We start from the raw sequence: 17,231 nt of genomic DNA on the forward strand, positions 1-17,231 counted from the left end.
AGATTATGTCTCCAGTAAAATACTAATAGCACAGCACACAATATTATAATAAAATAGCAAGCCTATGAAAATAAATGAAAAAAGCAGAGGATCACTAAACCTCAATTGCACATTCGAAGAGTGCCGTGAACAAAACCAGATTTGCATTTTACCAGCCCTTCTTTTCTTTCTTTATTTCACCAAGACATGATTGGATGTTTGAAACGCTACAAATGTGGAATAAAACTAGCAATTCTTCCCCTTAAAATAAAAGGTTAAGCTTGTAATTATACGACTTTGGCATATGATTTCATGCAATTACTAATTAACTACCATCCCTGATCGGAGAATGCATAAGTAGTGATTTTCTTCCTCAAGAGCAGTGCCTGCTTCGTTTTAAGTCATGTTCTGCCACGACGGGAGGAAAAAACCCACAGGCACGCAAGCACGAGCGCGTGGGGCGGCGGGTAGGGGGCCACCAAATTAAAGAGACGCTTCTTTGGAGAAAACCATCCCGCAACGCGGATTTCGGCACGCCTCGCTGTGCCGCCCAGGATGGGGGGCCCCGCAACGCCCCCTCCTCGCGGCGAGGCGCGGACAGCGGCATCGGCATTTTGGGGAAGCAAAAGACACAAAGCCGCGGCCGCACCCCGCGATCCCCCAGCCCCCGTCGCCAAAGCTCCCCCCGCCGAGGCTGCCCGTACCGCCGCCCCGGGTGCAGGGGCTGGCAGCGGGGTCGCACCGCCCCCGCCCCGCGGAAGGAAGGCCGGGAGGGGGGAACGTGGTGGGCTCTGCCGGCGGCACGGCACCGCACCGCACCGCACCGCGTCGCGTCGCCCCGCCGCAGCGCCACTCACCGAGCCGAGCCGAGCGGAGCCGTGCCGAGCCGTACCGAGCCGCTGTGCGAGCGCGCCGCGGCGGCCGCAGGTGCCGCGGAGGAGGAAGCAGGGGCGGGCGGCGCTGGCGAGCCAACCGGGGCCCGGCGCGGCGCCGTGAGTCACCAGCGGCCGCGCAGGGCGGCCGGGCGGCTGGTATAAGAGCGCCGCGGGGACACCCTCCCCCCGTGCATGTCTCCGTCTCCCTCCTCTCCTCCTCGCCTCTCCGACCGCCGCGCCTGCCTGCCTGCCCGCCCGCCCTCCCTCTTTCCGTCCCTCCGGCACGGCGATGCGGTCGGAGCGGCAGCGCGGAGACCCGAGCGCCACGGCGGCGGCCGGCAGCGGCGGCCCCAGGAGCGGTGCGGGGCGGCGGGCGGTCCCGGGCTGCTGGGCGCTGTGCCTGCTGCTCGCCCTCAGCTGCCTGCGCGCCGCCGCCGACGGTGAGTGCGGGGCCCGGGGGGACTGGGGCGCGCACCGCGGAGCTGCTCCCGCCACCGCCCTCCGGAACAATTTCTTCTACTACCCCTTCCTTTTTTATTTTTTATTTATTATTTTCCCGTCTCTCAGGCTGCTTGCCCATGGTGCTGGGGGGAGTGGGGCTCTGCTGAGGGACCGGCCGGGCGGGCCCGGGCTCCCGGGCGGTACAGGGGGGTGCTACGTCCGCGGTCTTCTCCACCGCCCCTCTTGTCGGGGGAGGCACCGCCTTCCCCGCCGGGCCTCAGGCGGCCGGTGCCTCGCGCAGAGCCGGTGAACGTGGGCCTGAGTCCCTGCCCGGCCGACCCTCCCCGCCCCGGGGACCACCTGTCCCGGGAGAGATCCGGCTGCCGCGGGAGGATTTTTATTTTTTTGTTCTGCGCTATTCCTGGTGCTGAGGGGAGGGTCTGCGTGCCTGATGCTCACCGGGATACGGGGGGTCGGGAAGGATTGGGGCTTTGTCGCGGTGGAAGAAAGAGGAGCCCTTGGAAAGCCTGTGGCGTTGAAGGTGCTGTCAAACTGCTGTACAACTTTGGCTTTGTGGCATCCAGCGGCATTGGCATGGCTCTGTTTGAGGGCCAGTGGTAACTACCACAAGGGATCTCCACCTGGTGGCAAGGTTGAGTCTTGCCGTGCCCGATCCCGTCTTGCGGGCTGGGCTCTCACGAGTAGCGCTGCTCGTGGCGAGCTCCAGGGCTGCCTCCCAGTGTAGAAGCTGTTAACTCCTATGGCAGAGGGATCTGCGCATTAAGCCAATTGGGTAGCCAGTTAAGAACATATCCGTCTTGAGTGGAGGTTGTATTCAATCTGACTCCTTCCTTCAGGTCCAGGCTACTCTCCTTGGTAGTAGGTGGGCAACTGATGTCTGCATTCTTGTGTGGCTCCCTGTCTCCTGACTAGTGCCCTAAAGTAGGCCTCCATGTCAGATCTTGGCTGTGGTGGTAGTGCATACTTAAAGGTAGTTGTACCTTGTAGTCCTAACTGTATATGCAGTAGTTCAGACTCTGGGTCTCCCAGGCAGAGCCTAGCCAGGGGGTTGTTGCATCCAGCGTTCATGCAAAGAGGAAGAAGGGAAAAGTCTGCCTAGTCACTCCTCAGTTCCCAGTCATGTAGACTGCTCACGTCTGGTCTACAACAGACGTGATTCAATAGTATATAAAGGGCCAAGCTGGCTGGCACTGAAACTGCTATTGCGCTGTAGTCTGAAATCATAATAGGAGATATGTAGTGGAGGGCAACTCTAGTCCACCAAATTAATCTGATTCTTCCCTTAATTTGAGCTAACAACCCCACCATCTCTCTGCTGCTAGTAGCTGCAATTGCCAGGATCTGGAGGGAGTCTAAGCTAGTTCCTGTATGAGCTCTCCCAGCGTTTCCCAATCACTGTGGCAAGCTTTTCTCGGACTTGGTGTCAGATGACAGCACACAAGTGTCACATGTTTAAGGCTGCCCAGACAAGTAATCTGACAACTTGCTTAAGGGGCTGAGACAAACAGTGACAGCAAAGGTATGGGTAAAGCTAGTTTAATTTCAGTAGTCATTGTAACTCTTCTCCTTAACCTCACACAAATTGGTGCTTATGAGCCAATTTTTAGTAAGTAGTTATCTGGGGAACAGTAAGACAATGTATGTTAGCAATCACAGGCTGTAAAGTTACTGGTTCCCCGTATCTTTTGCCTAAACCTTATCCCAAGGAGGAGAAAAGGTATGAAGGTGCTTCTGGTGTAGGAGTAGCACATGAAGAGAATCTTTGAGTTAGTGGTTAATTGACGCTGATCTGTAAATCATTAAGTGTCTAGTGACTGAAGCTGCAACTGAGGTATGACTCTGCTTCAAATAGCTGCAAGTGAGGTATGACTCTGTTGCTTCAAATAGCAGTGGGTTAGGCTGGTAGTGCAATGGCAAAATGGTTACCTGGCATTGTGGAACTGTACTTGGTGTAACACAGGGGACCTTAGTTAGTTACTGGCTGAACTAACCTTTGTCTTATTTGGAGCTAACTCCAAGTGGCCTTTAGAGTTTGACAGACATCTTCAGGAGTAGCAACAGCTCATGACCTTTACTTTTGTACACCTGTGCGGGTGTTAGGTGCTGTCACTTCTTTGCTTGTTTGTGGGATAACAAAAGTAGCTGCTCTGACATTTCACTTGGTACCAGCTGCAGAAGTGACAATACCTTCTTGGAGTGGCTTGTTGTGATTGGCTTGTTGGAAGGACTGTAATTGTAAAGTTATAGCTGTTACTCCAAGCTCAGTTACTGTTTCATTTATCCTTCTGTGCAGCTACCCTGTAGCATTTGGTTGAAGTGATGTTATGTTTGTAAGTCACAATGTACTAGGCAGTCTTAGCAAGCCTTTTCTGGTTATTCTAGCTTGAAATAGAGTAACTAAGAACTGTGGAGTTATTTTGGGATCTCCTGAGTGGCAGGCTTAGTCTAGTATCTCCAGTATGCTATTCTGGGAAAGGTTGACTGTTCTCACTCTGAAAGCCTGGATGAGAATGTCTCAAAACTACCAGGAGTGAGTTGGTCTGTATGTTTAGGTGGTAGTTCAGTAATAACTAGAATGACGTGTCACCAGGGTTTGCAATCAGAAGGCTACTTCTGCTGGAGGTTAATGGACAACAAGGTGGTGTCAGGCATGGAGCAAGCTGATAGCTTCTGCAGCCTCTCTAAGCTGGCTGGGGTGTACCTTCTAGCACAAGGCAAGATACTTGTTTGACTGCTCTTGACCAGAGAGTAGTAGCTTTCAAAAAAACATGCTCTTAGAAAGTGCATGCTGGTGCAACTCCCATCCTGACAAGGAAAGGAGGAACGGAAATACAGAGCACAAGAACTGATGTTGAGTTTTTTGGCACTCTTTGTACACAGTTTCCATGAAACTAGTTGTTATGGCTCTACTGTGTCTAACAAGTGAGTGTTTTAGTCAACCAGTGAGACTGCTAAAACATTAGAAGAGCTCAATAAGCTGCTGTTTCAAATCCTTTACTTCTAGCATGAATTTACATGAGATACTCAGAAGGTAAAGTTGCCTGTGTTGTCCTTGCTTATACTCTGTCCAGGATTTGCCATTGCCTGGTTCTTGATGACTAGCCAGTATAATCTGAAATGGCTGAATAGCTTCTTTCCACTTGGAAACTGTCTTGCATTTTGCATGTCATACACAGAAGATATAAAATAACAAGTAACATTCTAGCAAAATTTTATGCCCTCTGTGCCCTGGAATGCCAAGACAAAGCACCTCCATCAAACGATGTAATAAACCAAAGAGGAGCAGGAGTCTTGCATCATGCCATAGACAAGGGCAGCCAACACTAATGCATGAGTTTATACACTTGCCAGCATACATTACATGAAACAGCTCTGGCTTAGCTGCTGAAAAGGGCATTGAAGCTGATGAGAGGCCTGGAGCACAGTCTGATGAGGAGCAGCTGTGGGAACTGGTGCTGTTTAGCCTGGAGAAAAGGAGGCTGAGGGGAGACCTTATTGCTGTCTGCAGCTACCTGAAAGGAGGTTGTAGCATGGAGGGTGTTGGTCTCTTCTTCCAAGTAGCAAGTGATAGGATGAGAGGAATTGGTCTCAAGTTGTGCCGTGGGAGGTTCAGATTAGATATTAGGAAAAAAAATCTTCATGGAAATGGTTGTCAGGCATTGGAACAGTCTGCTCCAGGAAGTGGTTGAATCACCAACGCTGGAGGTGTTTAAAAGACATTTAGATGAGGTCTTCAGGGACATGATTTAGTGCCACAGTTAGGTTATGGTTGGACTTAGTGATCCTGAGGGTCTCTTCCAACCAAAATTTTTCTATGATTCGAAGAAGCAGGCTGCTGCTTTTAGTGATAGTTGTAACGTGGCTTCAAGACAAAGTACATTCCCTTGAGGGACAGGGTCATACAGTTTTAGAGCTGAAGATGCTCTAGAAAATATACTCTAACTAAAAGCACCACACAGAGAGCAGTAACTTACTCAAGTATGCTAACAAATCAAAACCATTATCACTTGAGAGACAACAAACAATTCCAGAAAGAAGTGATAAAGTATTTTGCTCTCCTAGCATCACACTTGATCCAACTTTAATAAGCAAGTTCCAGAGAAGTAATCATATTTCTGTTGTATATTAAGAAATGTCTCTGGGTGCCCTTGTTTGAGGAGTAACTTAAACATAGAAAATTGTTCTTCAACTACAGAGCAGATATCTAGGCTATCTTTGCAGACATCTTGGGCATTCTGCTGTGATGTGTTAGCAGCAGAGTACTGAAATGCTAATCCAGCCTGAAGTTAGAGAAGTTTAAACCTATTTTGCTTAAAGTTTGAAGAGTTTGAGAATGCAATGCTAGGTGCTAGACAACAGAAGTCATTGTGTACATACATCCATTTGCCTTGCAAACTTGACCCTGCCTTGAAAAGGAAAACGCAGTAAGAACACTGAGGCTGGTTTACTGTTGTCTGGCAAGTAGGTTGTCAGCATGCTTAAGCTCTGTACTTGTACTGTGAAGGAAAGCTTCTTGCTCTGCTTTCATGATTGAAATAAGTGCCTACAAAGATTCAGAACTCAGATCTGGTTTTATGTTCATGTTATGCTGTTTATTAAACTGGTTAACTTCTTGGTCAGCAGTGGGGGAAAGCAAGGAGGTATTGCTTAACAATATTGGGACTTAGGTTCCTTTTTTCATTGAAGGTGCAAGAACAAAATGTGAGGAATCCCAGTTCCCATGTAGTAATGGACGATGTATTCCTTTGCTCTGGAAATGTGATGGTGATGAAGACTGTTCAGATGGCAGTGATGAGAGTGCCTGTGGTAAGTAATCAAAATAAATAATACCTCTCTACTAGTACTTGCTAGTTGGCAGTGGGGGCTTAGCAGTGGGTAGCTGGAGAGATGCTTATCCCATCCAGCACTCCCAAAACTCAGAATACAGAGTAAAGGACAAATTTCCTAGAACAACCTGGGAACTATCTTGATGCCTTGTGTCCATCTGAGGCAGTTATACTTTCCTGAGTGCTATAAAAGTCTCCTGGAATTGGTGACTGAGAGAAGAGTTTGTGACCAGAACTTTATTTATAAGGGTGTCAAGAACAATATACAGGCCTGTTCTTGGTTGTTGCTTGCAGACATCGTAGAAACTGTAGCTATTAGCCCTTAGCTATTGGCTATTCCAAGGTTAAATGCCATGTTTTATGTGTGAAAGTGATCTGCTGAGTCTCCTGTAAACACTAAGTCTAGCTTTGGCTGCCAACTCTCACTTTAAGTGGGCACAGAGGCCAAGATGGATGACTAGATGTACTTAGAGAGGAGGCAGAATGGACTCATATACAATACTTGTGTGGTTGTGCTCAAGCAGACCTAAACTGTTGCCTTAGGGTTACATAGTACCATGCTTCTCTAATGCCTTGATAATAAACTCAGAATTCAAAATATTAATGTCAATAGACCTTACTTTAACTTGGGTGCATTTAAAACAGCAGCTATTATAGCAACAAAGTCTCCCTTAACAATAGCAATCCTTCATTGCCTGCTTGCAGGAATGTAAGTGCTTCTCTGTGTGTAGTATAACTCTCTAGGAAGTGTTATTGTTGTCATTAGACTGGTGGAGGACACCACCAGACATCCAAGAACTAAGGGTATTGCATCACTTTCCTAGAGCAAGGCAGCTTTTCTCTAGCTGCAACAAACAAGCCAAGCTCTAGTGCCTAAACAAGTGGCTGTCCTTCTCCCTTGCAGTGAAGAAGACGTGTGCTGAATCTGATTTTGTGTGCACCAGCGGTCAGTGTGTGCCTAACAGATGGCAGTGTGATGGGGATCCGGACTGCGAGGATGGGTCTGACGAGAGTGCTGAACTGTGCCGTAAGTGAGCTTGGCTTGTCAGCGCAGGCAAGCCTGCAGGGAGTAGCACTTTGACTTCTTACGTGCTTCTAGCCCATCTTTCCTCCTAAAGTAAAGATGAACTTCTCGTCTTGGAGAGCACCTTCCTAAGTGTTAGCTTGGCTTTGGCCACATTGGGGTATTGATAAGACTTTGCTATTTTAAAAGATGCAGTACTGAGTGGGAAATCTACACTTGTACCTGGTAACAGACAGGAAGTACAAGGTTTTGCTGGCAAACAGAAGCAGCAAGCACAATATGGCAGGCCTGACCATTACTGTGCCTTATTCACCAAGTGATCTCTGTCCTCCAAGACAATTGCTTTGCAAGATAACCAGAGCTAGTGTAGGCACTGAGTAACTGACTACATGTTGGGGGGTTGGTGCAAAGGCTTCACTGTGAGGTCTTGCATTTGGCAACCTCATCTGAAGTGTGGTGATTGATCAAGGAATATAGATCCATGAAGCTTCATTTTTCTGTATCAATAGGATTCGCACTGAGGAATACTTCAGCCCCAAGTCCTACTGCACTTTGGCATTACTCCTGCCTACTACGTGTTATAGTTCAAGCTTCTACAGTGTAACTGGTGTGCAATCGCAAAACTACCATTACAGAGATACTCTAAAATACTAATCTATTAGGAGCTGGAAGCATCTTTTTTTTTACTGAACACTACAAACTAGTGTAACATCTTCCATGATGGAGCCATCAACTTAGATGGATGCTGGCATCTAAATAACTGCAACTTTGTTCAGAGCTGAAGCCTTTCAGTCTCAACTTTCAGGACAACTGCTAAAACCCAAGATCAGTAGCTCTTAAATTTCAGAACTCTTAAATTGAACTTAAACTTTTTTCAATAGATATGAGAACATGCCGGGTAAATGAAATCAGCTGTGGTCCTCAGTCAACCCAGTGTATCCCAATGTCCTGGAAATGTGATGGTGAAAAAGACTGTGACAGTGGAGAAGATGAAGAGAATTGTGGTAAGGGAAGAAACGGTGGCTGCATAACTCTATTTGAAATTGATCTGTCTGGAAAGGAGCTAGCTGGGCAGTATACCTGGGAAGACGAATTTCTCATAGTTTCAGTATCTCCTTAAACCTACATTCATCTTATATTGCAGCCTGCTTAACAAAGTGGACTCGTTCTAATACTCCTCTATCCTGCTAGGTTAAGGACTACAGCAGTATAAGCTACACGACATTTTTCTTTGGTCTCTGGCTAATTTTGGCAATTGCCATAGGCTTAGTCACATGTCAGGCAAGCCATCAGAACTTGTTCACTGCAGAGTTTCTAAACAGGTTACTCTAGTTGCTGCTTACATTAACAAATGGTCTTCTAAAAATGTAGTAGTGATTTGTAGCCAAGGGCTGATCTGCTTTATAGCCCTGTCCTGGAGTATTCTGTGCACTTGTCTGAAAGTGCAGACTAGAGAAGCTATGTTGCAGGTGTTGGGGGGCAGCTCCAGGCTGGTACACAATTGAAGCTGCCACTGCCAGCATTAAAGTGCAGCATTCCTGATTTATTCTAGTGAACTTGCATATGTACGAGTTTTCTGAGCTGTCCTGAGACAAATTTGCTGTAACCAGAGCCACAGGGCTGGCTTTTGTCAGAGCCACCTTACCTGGATGGGCTAATGAGATGTCTTGAGACTTCTGATATGTGTCAATGGAGTTGCTGCCTTACTCAGCAAGGAGATGCTTTAATCTGACAAGTAAATCTGAAGACAGCATTTCTAATGAAGCTGATAAAACTATCAGCCAAGGCATACTGAGCTGCTAGCGAAACTGCTATTAAACCAGTGTAATTTGTACTGGCATAAGTTGTGTATGTGCGTTTAATACTGCAGGATCAACTGGTGCAAGATCTTGATCTATTATCCCCAGGGTCCAGGCAAATGGGCCACTGCTGTCCTCAGGACAAGCACAAAACACTTCAATTTCAAACTGCAGTGCATGCTGACCATCTGGCTACCTTATTCTTAGTCTGTACTCTAGAGTTAGCAATTCTCTTACCTTCTGTCTCTGGTCCACAGGGTTTGAGCCTGTTTCCTGAAAGGCTCGCACTCTGAAGCAGAACAGCCTAGCTGCTTCTGAAGAAGGTTATTTTCACTCAGTAGCCCAAAATTTATGCCTCTGACTCATAACATCCAAAGGCAAGGAAGACAGTCTCTGTGGGGCCCAAGTGTCCTGTAGGTGGTCAGTTAGGTTCTCCTAGAGCCTTATATGGGATGCTGATCTTCTGTCAGCTAACAGCTGGTGAATAACCTGCAAAACAAAACACCTTCGTTCAAAAGTCTGCCTTCTTATGATAATCTGATTATCTCTCTTACTCCAGGCAATGTGACTTGTAGTCCAGCAGACTTCACATGCAGCAGTGGGCAATGTATTTCCAAGAGCTTTGTCTGCAATGGTCAAGATGACTGCAGCGATGGCAGTGATGAGCTGGAGTGTGCACCTCCTACCTGTGGAGTTCATGAGTTCCAATGCAAGAGCTCCACTTGCATCCCCATCAGCTGGGTGTGTGATGATGATGCTGACTGCTCTGACCAGTCAGATGAATCTCTAGAGCAATGTGGCCGCCAGCCTGTACCTCCTGTGAAGTGCTCTGACAGTGAGGTGCAATGCGGCTCAGGTGAATGTGTTCACAAAAAGTGGCGCTGTGATGGAGACCCTGACTGCAAGGATGGAAGTGATGAAATCAACTGCCGTAAGTTAACTTGGCCCTTCTCTAGGAGGTCTTGTTTGGCTCCTTTTTTATTTTCTTTCCTTCAGCAGACCTCAGGAGTTTAAGTCTGTAATGGCTGTGTCCTCAGCTTCTCGGACCTGCAGACCAGACCAGTTCAGATGTGAAGATGGGAACTGCATCCATGGGAGTAGGCAGTGCAATGGTGTGAGAGACTGTCTGGATGGCACTGATGAAGCAAATTGTAACAATGGTAAGTGTGGAACTAAGCAAGAATAAAGTCTTTGCAGACTATCTAAGCTGGTAGTTGCCCTCACGGTCTTCATTATCTCAGTTATTCAGTGCTCTGGACCTGGCAAATTCAAATGCAGAAGTGGAGAATGCATAGATGTCAGTAAAGTGTGTAACCAGCAGAGAGACTGCAAGGACTGGAGTGATGAACCCCTCAAGGAGTGTAGTAAGTGAACAAATTCGTTACACAATGCTGACCTCTAGACATGCTTGGAGACAGCCTCTGAGCTGTCAGATGTTGTCTGAAATGCCCAGCTGCACTTCCTTGGTCTCAAGCAAATGACCAAGAGCGACCTACTCAAATAGACTAGTTTTATCCTAGCCAAACTGGCTATTGGGGTGACAGAAGGCACTTGAAAGCATTAGAAACTCTCAGACTTCCAGGAAGTTCAATACTTCTGTTGTTGCCAGCTTGTAACACAAGTGACATGCTGATAGCTGAGCAAATATGATTTGGGTGAGAATCTTCAGGTGCCAGACTGGCATGTGTGGCAGGCATCACTAGAAAATGGATGGGTATGTGATAAAGCACCGCATGACTCAGACTTCAAGACTAAATGTGTGTGCTGTCTCAGAAATGGCCAATTCTTCTCTTCTAGATGTAAATGAATGTCTGGTGAACAACGGTGGATGCTCTCATATCTGCAGAGATCTCGTTGTTGGCTATGAATGTGACTGTCCAGCTGGGTTTGAGCTTATAGACAGGAGAACCTGTGGAGGCAAGTATCAAGTAGGTTAACATAGACCCTACTGATGTTGTGGAGATGAGAACAAATTAAATTGTTGTCTTTGCAGATATTGATGAATGCCAGAACCCTGGTATCTGTAGTCAAATCTGTATCAACCTGAAAGGGGGCTACAAATGTGAGTGTAGCCGTGGCTATCAGATGGATCTTGCTACTGGAGTGTGCAAGGCAGTGGGTGAGTATTGGCATAAAGCTTTTATCCCCACTTCAAAATGAAGTAGCAAGTGATGCTACTTCCTGCTACTGTGGTTTTGACAGTAGTTGTTGTGCAGTTACCAATACAATTTGTACAGAAGTGGACACTCCCAGCACCTTGAATGATGCCATGATACAGTACTTAAAGCTGCCTGACAAACTGCTTGTGTCTTCACCCTGGGCAGGAGGACCCTCCCCCATCAAGCTGTGGAGGGAGAAGAGGATGAGGTGTGGTACAGCCAAAACCTCTGTCAGCATCCACTAGCAAGTGTGGCATGGCAAATACTAAATATGATGACTCTCAAAATTTGTCATAGAAGAACAGTATGTGACTGCATGTCTACAAGTGCAGATAACACTTACACTCTTTTCACAGGGAAAGAACCATGTCTGATTTTCACCAACCGCCGGGATATCAGGAAGATTGGGCTTGAGAGGAAAGAGTACATTCAGCTAGTAGAGCAGCTAAGAAACACTGTAGCTCTAGATGCTGATATTGCTGAGGAAAAGCTTTACTGGGCTGACTTCAGCCAAAAAGCAATCTTCAGGTAAATGGGCTTGGCTTCTGAACCCTACTGTGCTCCCTTAAACCAACCCACACTTCACCCAAGATGCTTCTCTAGGCTCTGGTGATGAGAACTAGATTCCTGATGTCCTAAAGACAAAGTACAGTAGATGCAAGTTCCCACAACTGGCAATGTATATGCCTATTGCACTTCCTAGTATAAGTGCTGCTACAACTGTACAAAAGGACTCTGAAACGTCACAAGTGCACCTTCTACATTGACTGCCTGAGATCTGTGTGCAATGTTTGCTGGGACATGCCAAGTGGTAGTATCTGTGGAGGAAGGAGTTCAACACAAGTAATTCTTGTCTTCCAGTGCCTCTGTTGATACCCGTGATAAAGTTGGAACACACATCAGAATCCTGGACAACATACACAGCCCAGCAGGAATTGCTGTTGACTGGGTTTATAAGAACATCTACTGGTCTGACTCCACTGCAAAGACCATTTCAGTGGCTAGCCTAGATGGCACAAAAAGAAAGGTTTTGTTTTCCTCTGAGCTGAGAGAGCCAGCTTCTGTTGCTGTAGATCCTCTCTCTGGGTGAGTATTTCTCCTTGTTCTCTTAAGAGTGGACCTATCAGCTACTCCATGTCCTGATAACTGACTTAGGTAGCCTTTGTTAGTTATTGGTCATAATTAAGAGTGATACTACACAGTACTATAGTGCATCATACAACATAAATTCTGCTTCACAGCTTTATGTACTGGTCAGACTGGGGTGAGCCAGCAAAAATTGAAAAAGCAGGAATGAATGGATTTGACAGACAGCAGCTTGTGACAACAGAAATCCAATGGCCTAATGGAATTGCTCTAGGTATGTTGAACTTGTCTCTGTGCCAGAGGTATTCTGGAGCTTTAGCAATTTGTTTGCTACAAAAGCCAAGGTCATCCTTTGGAGGAGTATTTTCAGCTTCTGAGAATGGGAAGTTCCTGTATGCCTGGAGACACTGCATCAGGTACAGATAGCACTTCTCAGATACTGAAATAGTAACCTTTCTTGCACTGCTCTATATTATGGTTGAGGCACAGACCACTTAGGCAGCACTGCAGCAGCCTTCTGCATCCCAGTGTGGTAAGACACTAGGGCAACACTGCAACTATTCTTGAATGTGTGGGTGTTTCAACTTTTGCAGGAGGCTTTCGAGGTTTTCTCCATTTAGATAGTAAACATTTGCCTCTTTTTCCCCTCCTAGATCTTGTAAAAAGCCGTCTGTACTGGCTTGATTCTAAACTACATATGCTGTCAAGTGTGGACTTGAATGGCCAGGACCGTAGGGTAGTGCTGAAGTCTCATATGTTCCTTCCTCATCCTCTTGCTCTAACAATATTTGAGGTAAGAATGACTTTCTGTAGTAATTGTCAAAGATCCTCTTCTTGCTAGTATATGGCTAGTAATTATGGTACTCATAGTAACACAGAGATAGTGACTTGCAGTTATTCTCTTCTAGGACCGTGTGTACTGGATTGATGGAGAGAATGAGGCAGTCTATGGTGCCAACAAATTTACTGGAACTGATGTGATTACCCTAGTGAACAACCTCAATGATGCACAGGACATCATTGTGTATCATGAACTTGTTCAGCCTTCAGGTAACTATATTTTGTAGTTAGGTCAGTGTATATTTAAGAAGCCTACCCTGTTTGGATGGTGGCAAATGATACTGCTCCCCTGTATACGGTCTACTTTTCTTCTTAGTGTGACTGGAGCTTCTAACATAAACATTGCCACTGGGTTTGAGAGAAAGTCTAGTTGCAATTGCTCTCTCTTAGGCAAAGCAGGTACAAATCTATAACCTACAGAGACAAGTAACTCTACTTGAACAATTATTGAGCAAATAATCATGCTGTACACCTGGAGTATGAAGGCTCACTCCTGTCACTTGCTGTACCAACAGGCAGGAACTGGTGTGAAGAAAACAAGGCAAATGGAGGCTGTAGCTACCTGTGCCTGCCTGCTCCTCAGATAAATGAACACTCTCCAAAGTACACCTGTGCATGTCCTGCTGGATACTTATTGCAAGAGAATGGTCTGAGATGTGCAGGTATGGTAACATTACTGGAATATTTTCCAGGATGGATGGGGATGCGGAAGCAGTGGGTGTATGGAACCTTTTGTAGGTGAATATGGCAGTATAGGCTGACAGCTTTGCATAAATTAATCTGATGTAACTAATCTTGGAGGGGGTGGTCTTCTAGCATGCATTAAGCTCACCCTCAAAGTCTGCAGGTGCTGTTCAAAGTCCATGCCTGGCTTCTGCATCACTGTCATTTGCAGCAGGACTGTGTACCTCCATGGCTTTCTGCAGACAGCAAGCTCATGCACAGAACATACTGAGCTCATCTTGTATAAAACAAGGGGCATAAGCTAATACGGCTCTACAGCGTATAAATAAACAGTGTTAGAAAAGCTAGTAGGCTAATCTTGCTGGCTGAGGAAGTTTGTTTGAACCTCCTTTCATGGTTCAAACATGCTGCTGCTTCTACCCTGAGCACTGACTATATGGCAGGCTTGTTTGTCCAGTGGAGTGGAACTAGAAACTAAGGCACCACTTACTCTCTTATATGTTGATTCTGATTGTCCCAGAGCACTGAATGCAAGGATGCTGTCCTCTCTTGGCTGCTTAAAGGGTTGCTATAGAAGGACAGTACCTAACCAGTAAACTTACTCAACTAAAATCGCATTCAGAAAACCTGAGGTGAGGGATGAGGTGGCTTACTCTTGTCATGACTCTAAATACCCGTAATTGATGCCTGATTAACTGTCCAGCCTTGTTCTTGGAATTATTTTTATCGAAAACCCTCAGCTGAGGATATGCTAGTGAAATAACTAATATCAGTGTTTCAGATAAAGCTAACAAGCTGCATGATCATTCTGCCATCTGCTAAACATTCACTACCATGGCTCTTATAGCTAAGCCATTGCAGAACTTCAGGATTAACTGGGTTCTTGATCTATAATTAGTTTCAGGTACTGGAACAACTGTGGCTTACACTGAGGCTAAAGATACCAGCACAACAGAAAAATCTCCAACTGTTGGACTAGTTCCTGGAGGTACTGGTCCCAATAACTCAGATTGCTAAACATTAGAGAATTAAACACAAACTGACCCACTAGCATACTTGAAGTTTTCTACTCTGCATGCAAGTGGAGAACACAGGCCAGATCATGTTTGTAGTACAACAGCTGAAGCATGTGATAAACAGAATTAGTTCACTCATGACACTGAGAAGCATACAGGTTCTGTGAAATCCCAGGACTGTTCAGAGAAATCAAGCAATTAAAAAAAAAAAAGCTTTCTACTAATATAGGATGAAGCCTGTTAGGCTGTTCTTGCAGTGTGTCACTGAGAAGCTATATATATGATATCAGCTTGTGGGCTTAGGAAGTGCTTGCATCTGATAAAGTCTGACAGCCTGTCAGTAAGCAAGCTTACTACTTGAAATTCTCATGCAGGAGTCAACATCAACGGTACAACACCTGAAGTAGCTGCAACTAGAGGAACATCAGCAGCTTGGACTGTTCTTCCTGTCTGTGAGTACAACCTTCACCAGCCTTTAGGACCCCTTGTGGGACAAACCACTCCTAGTCAGGAGCTTGGCTTGATCCTCCTCCATACTTACAGTCTCTTTCTTTCCACAAAGTATTGCTGATGATGGCTGCAGTGGCTGGCTACTTCATGTGGCGTAACTGGCAGCACAAAAACATGAAAAGCATGAATTTTGATAATCCTGTCTATCTGAAAACTACAGAAGAGGACATCACAATTGATATTGGAAGGCATGGCGGTTCAGTAGGACACACCTACCCTGCAGTAAGTAAACCTATTGACATATCTGAGGCTTCAGCTTATTCCTCAGGGTAGACATAAAGACTACCAAATTATATCTGACTTAAGGTTAGGAGAGGTCTCTGCTCTTGAAAGCAGCTGGATGCAGCCAAACCACTGGGCTGAATCAACTGATAACTTGTCTTTTTAGTCAAAGTTGTAGTAGGTAACTACTGTCCTATAACTGAGATGGAGTAGTCAGTTCTTAATATGGTCACTAGCCTTCAGAACTAGCCAGTTTCAAACTAGTGTGTAGTGAGAATATGTATTGTTTTGCATCTCATTAGTGCAATTGTAGATAACCTGTACTTATTTTGTACAGATATCTGTTGTGAGCACAGATGACGATATGGCGTGAGCACTGGATCAGCAATCACTTCCGATATACTTGTGTTTTACACTCTTTGGGGATAGTAACCAGGTTTGTGGCTGAAAGACTTCCTCCATTCTTGGAAGAAAGAAGATACTTTCTGTATGTATGGAACACTTATGTAAATAGCTATTTTATACAGCTTAACAACAAACTCTGTAAATACCTGTCCACAACAATTCAGCTTTTAGTGGTTACTGTTTTGTCAGTAACCCTTGGGTTGGTCAGTCAGTAACACCACTGACCAAATATAAAGCACTTTCCATAGAAAGCCATATTCCAGCCACAACTTGTAACACCTGTACATATGTGTATAGGCCACTTGTAAATATTATTCTTAGAAAATCTCTATCAAGCACTTTGAAGTATTTCAATGTAAATTATTGTACACTGTGTTTTTCAGTTATTTGGGCAATGGCAATAGGAAAAAACGGGTTACTATGATTGCCAAAAATTTGTAAACATAAGTCATTTTGTATGTGTGATTGAAACAATCTTGTCTGTTACCTCTTAGAGGTATACAGGCATGAGTGCTCTTTCAGAAACCACTGTAGATCTTAAATGTGGAGAAGGGGAAAAAATAAAATAAAATTAAGCAGTTAAAGTAGTGGTCTCCGTTATTACATTAGCACTGAAGCAAAATAAACTATCTCCTAAATTGAAAGCTTTAGTTAGTCACACTGCTGCTGCCAGCCAGAACATGAAGTATCCTTGCAAAGGATGTTATCCACAAGCTCAGTGGTGTAAAGCTCTTAGTAGTTACTCCTCATGGCAAAGCCAGTGCAGGTTGGATCTTGGTAGCTGCTACCCCTGTACAAAGGAGTAGCAGAGCTGTGACTTGGCAGCTAATAGTGGCAGCCTGCTCCTGGAGTCTTAGTGCTGGGAAGCCCCAGTTGCTATGTGTGTAATGACAGAAGTCCCCTGTGGTGAGCAGCAAAAAGCTAGTGTCTCCTTCCCTGTGAGAACTCAGTTCATTGTAGTGGCTCTAAGATACTGGTCACTTGAAGTACTGGAGCCTTTCTCTTGGGTCACCATAGGAAAGAAAAATAAATTATACAACTGTTCGGGGTCTGGGAAGGTGATATTCATCTTGATGATAACTATTTAGTACCATACTACTTGAGTGCTAATTTCAGTAGCACTGAGTATGTTCCATGCTCTATGTGTAGTTCAATAGTGAAACAGAGAAGGATTAAAACTGAATTAATTTGCAGGTTCTGTGGTCTCCAGGCATTTTGCTCTGTGATAAAGTTCGGAGTAAAGAAAGTGGAAGCTTTTGATCTTTGTGGCATAACTCCTTGGTAAACTCCAATTGAGTAAAAGGTAGCTTTGCTACCCATTAGTAGTTTCCTTAATGTCAAGTT

At 45.5% G+C, this 17,231-nt stretch overlaps 1 protein-coding gene across 2 annotated transcripts; it reads left to right on the forward strand.

Annotated features, from left to right (window-relative positions):
* Window positions 1–1,006: 1,006 nt before the first annotated feature.
* VLDLR (very low density lipoprotein receptor) lies at window positions 1,007–16,592 on the forward strand. Of its 2 annotated transcripts, XM_082074480.1 has the most exons (19): window positions 1,008–1,294; window positions 6,003–6,122; window positions 7,047–7,169; window positions 8,048–8,170; window positions 9,525–9,896; window positions 10,003–10,125; window positions 10,207–10,329; window positions 10,763–10,882; window positions 10,959–11,084; window positions 11,481–11,652; window positions 11,986–12,210; window positions 12,366–12,484; window positions 12,864–13,003; window positions 13,119–13,260; window positions 13,566–13,712; window positions 14,633–14,722; window positions 15,125–15,202; window positions 15,313–15,482; window positions 15,820–16,590. In XM_082074480.1, exons 1-19 carry the CDS (start codon window positions 1,144–1,146, stop codon window positions 15,853–15,855), a joined length of 2,700 nt encoding a protein of 899 aa, XP_081930606.1. In that variant the 5' UTR covers window positions 1,008–1,143; the 3' UTR covers window positions 15,856–16,590. The 2 variants fall into 2 exon arrangements, with proteins under 2 accessions (XP_081930607.1, XP_081930606.1); XM_082074481.1 differs by lacking the exon at window positions 14,633–14,722 and having other exon boundaries at window positions 1,007–1,294; window positions 15,820–16,592.
* Window positions 16,593–17,231: the final 639 nt, after the last annotated feature.

Source organism: Streptopelia decaocto (assembly GCF_964273445.1).
Source record: "Streptopelia decaocto genome assembly, chromosome: Z".
NCBI lineage: Eukaryota > Metazoa > Chordata > Aves > Columbiformes > Columbidae > Streptopelia > Streptopelia decaocto.

What these genes read in the sequence shown, in the direction of transcription:
- VLDLR (XM_082074480.1), top strand. Translation starts at nt 1,144, where the DNA reads ATGCGGTCGGAGCGGCAGCGCGGAGACCCGAGCGCCACGGCGGCGGCC. An exon ending in CCTGCGCGCCGCCGCCGACG is followed by an intron (nt 1,295 to 6,002) that starts GTGAGTGCGGGG and finishes TTTTCATTGAAG; the next exon opens with GTGCAAGAACAAAATGTGAG. An exon ending in GCTGTAGATCCTCTCTCTGG is followed by an intron (nt 12,211 to 12,365) that starts GTGAGTATTTCT and finishes TCTGCTTCACAG; the next exon opens with CTTTATGTACTGGTCAGACT.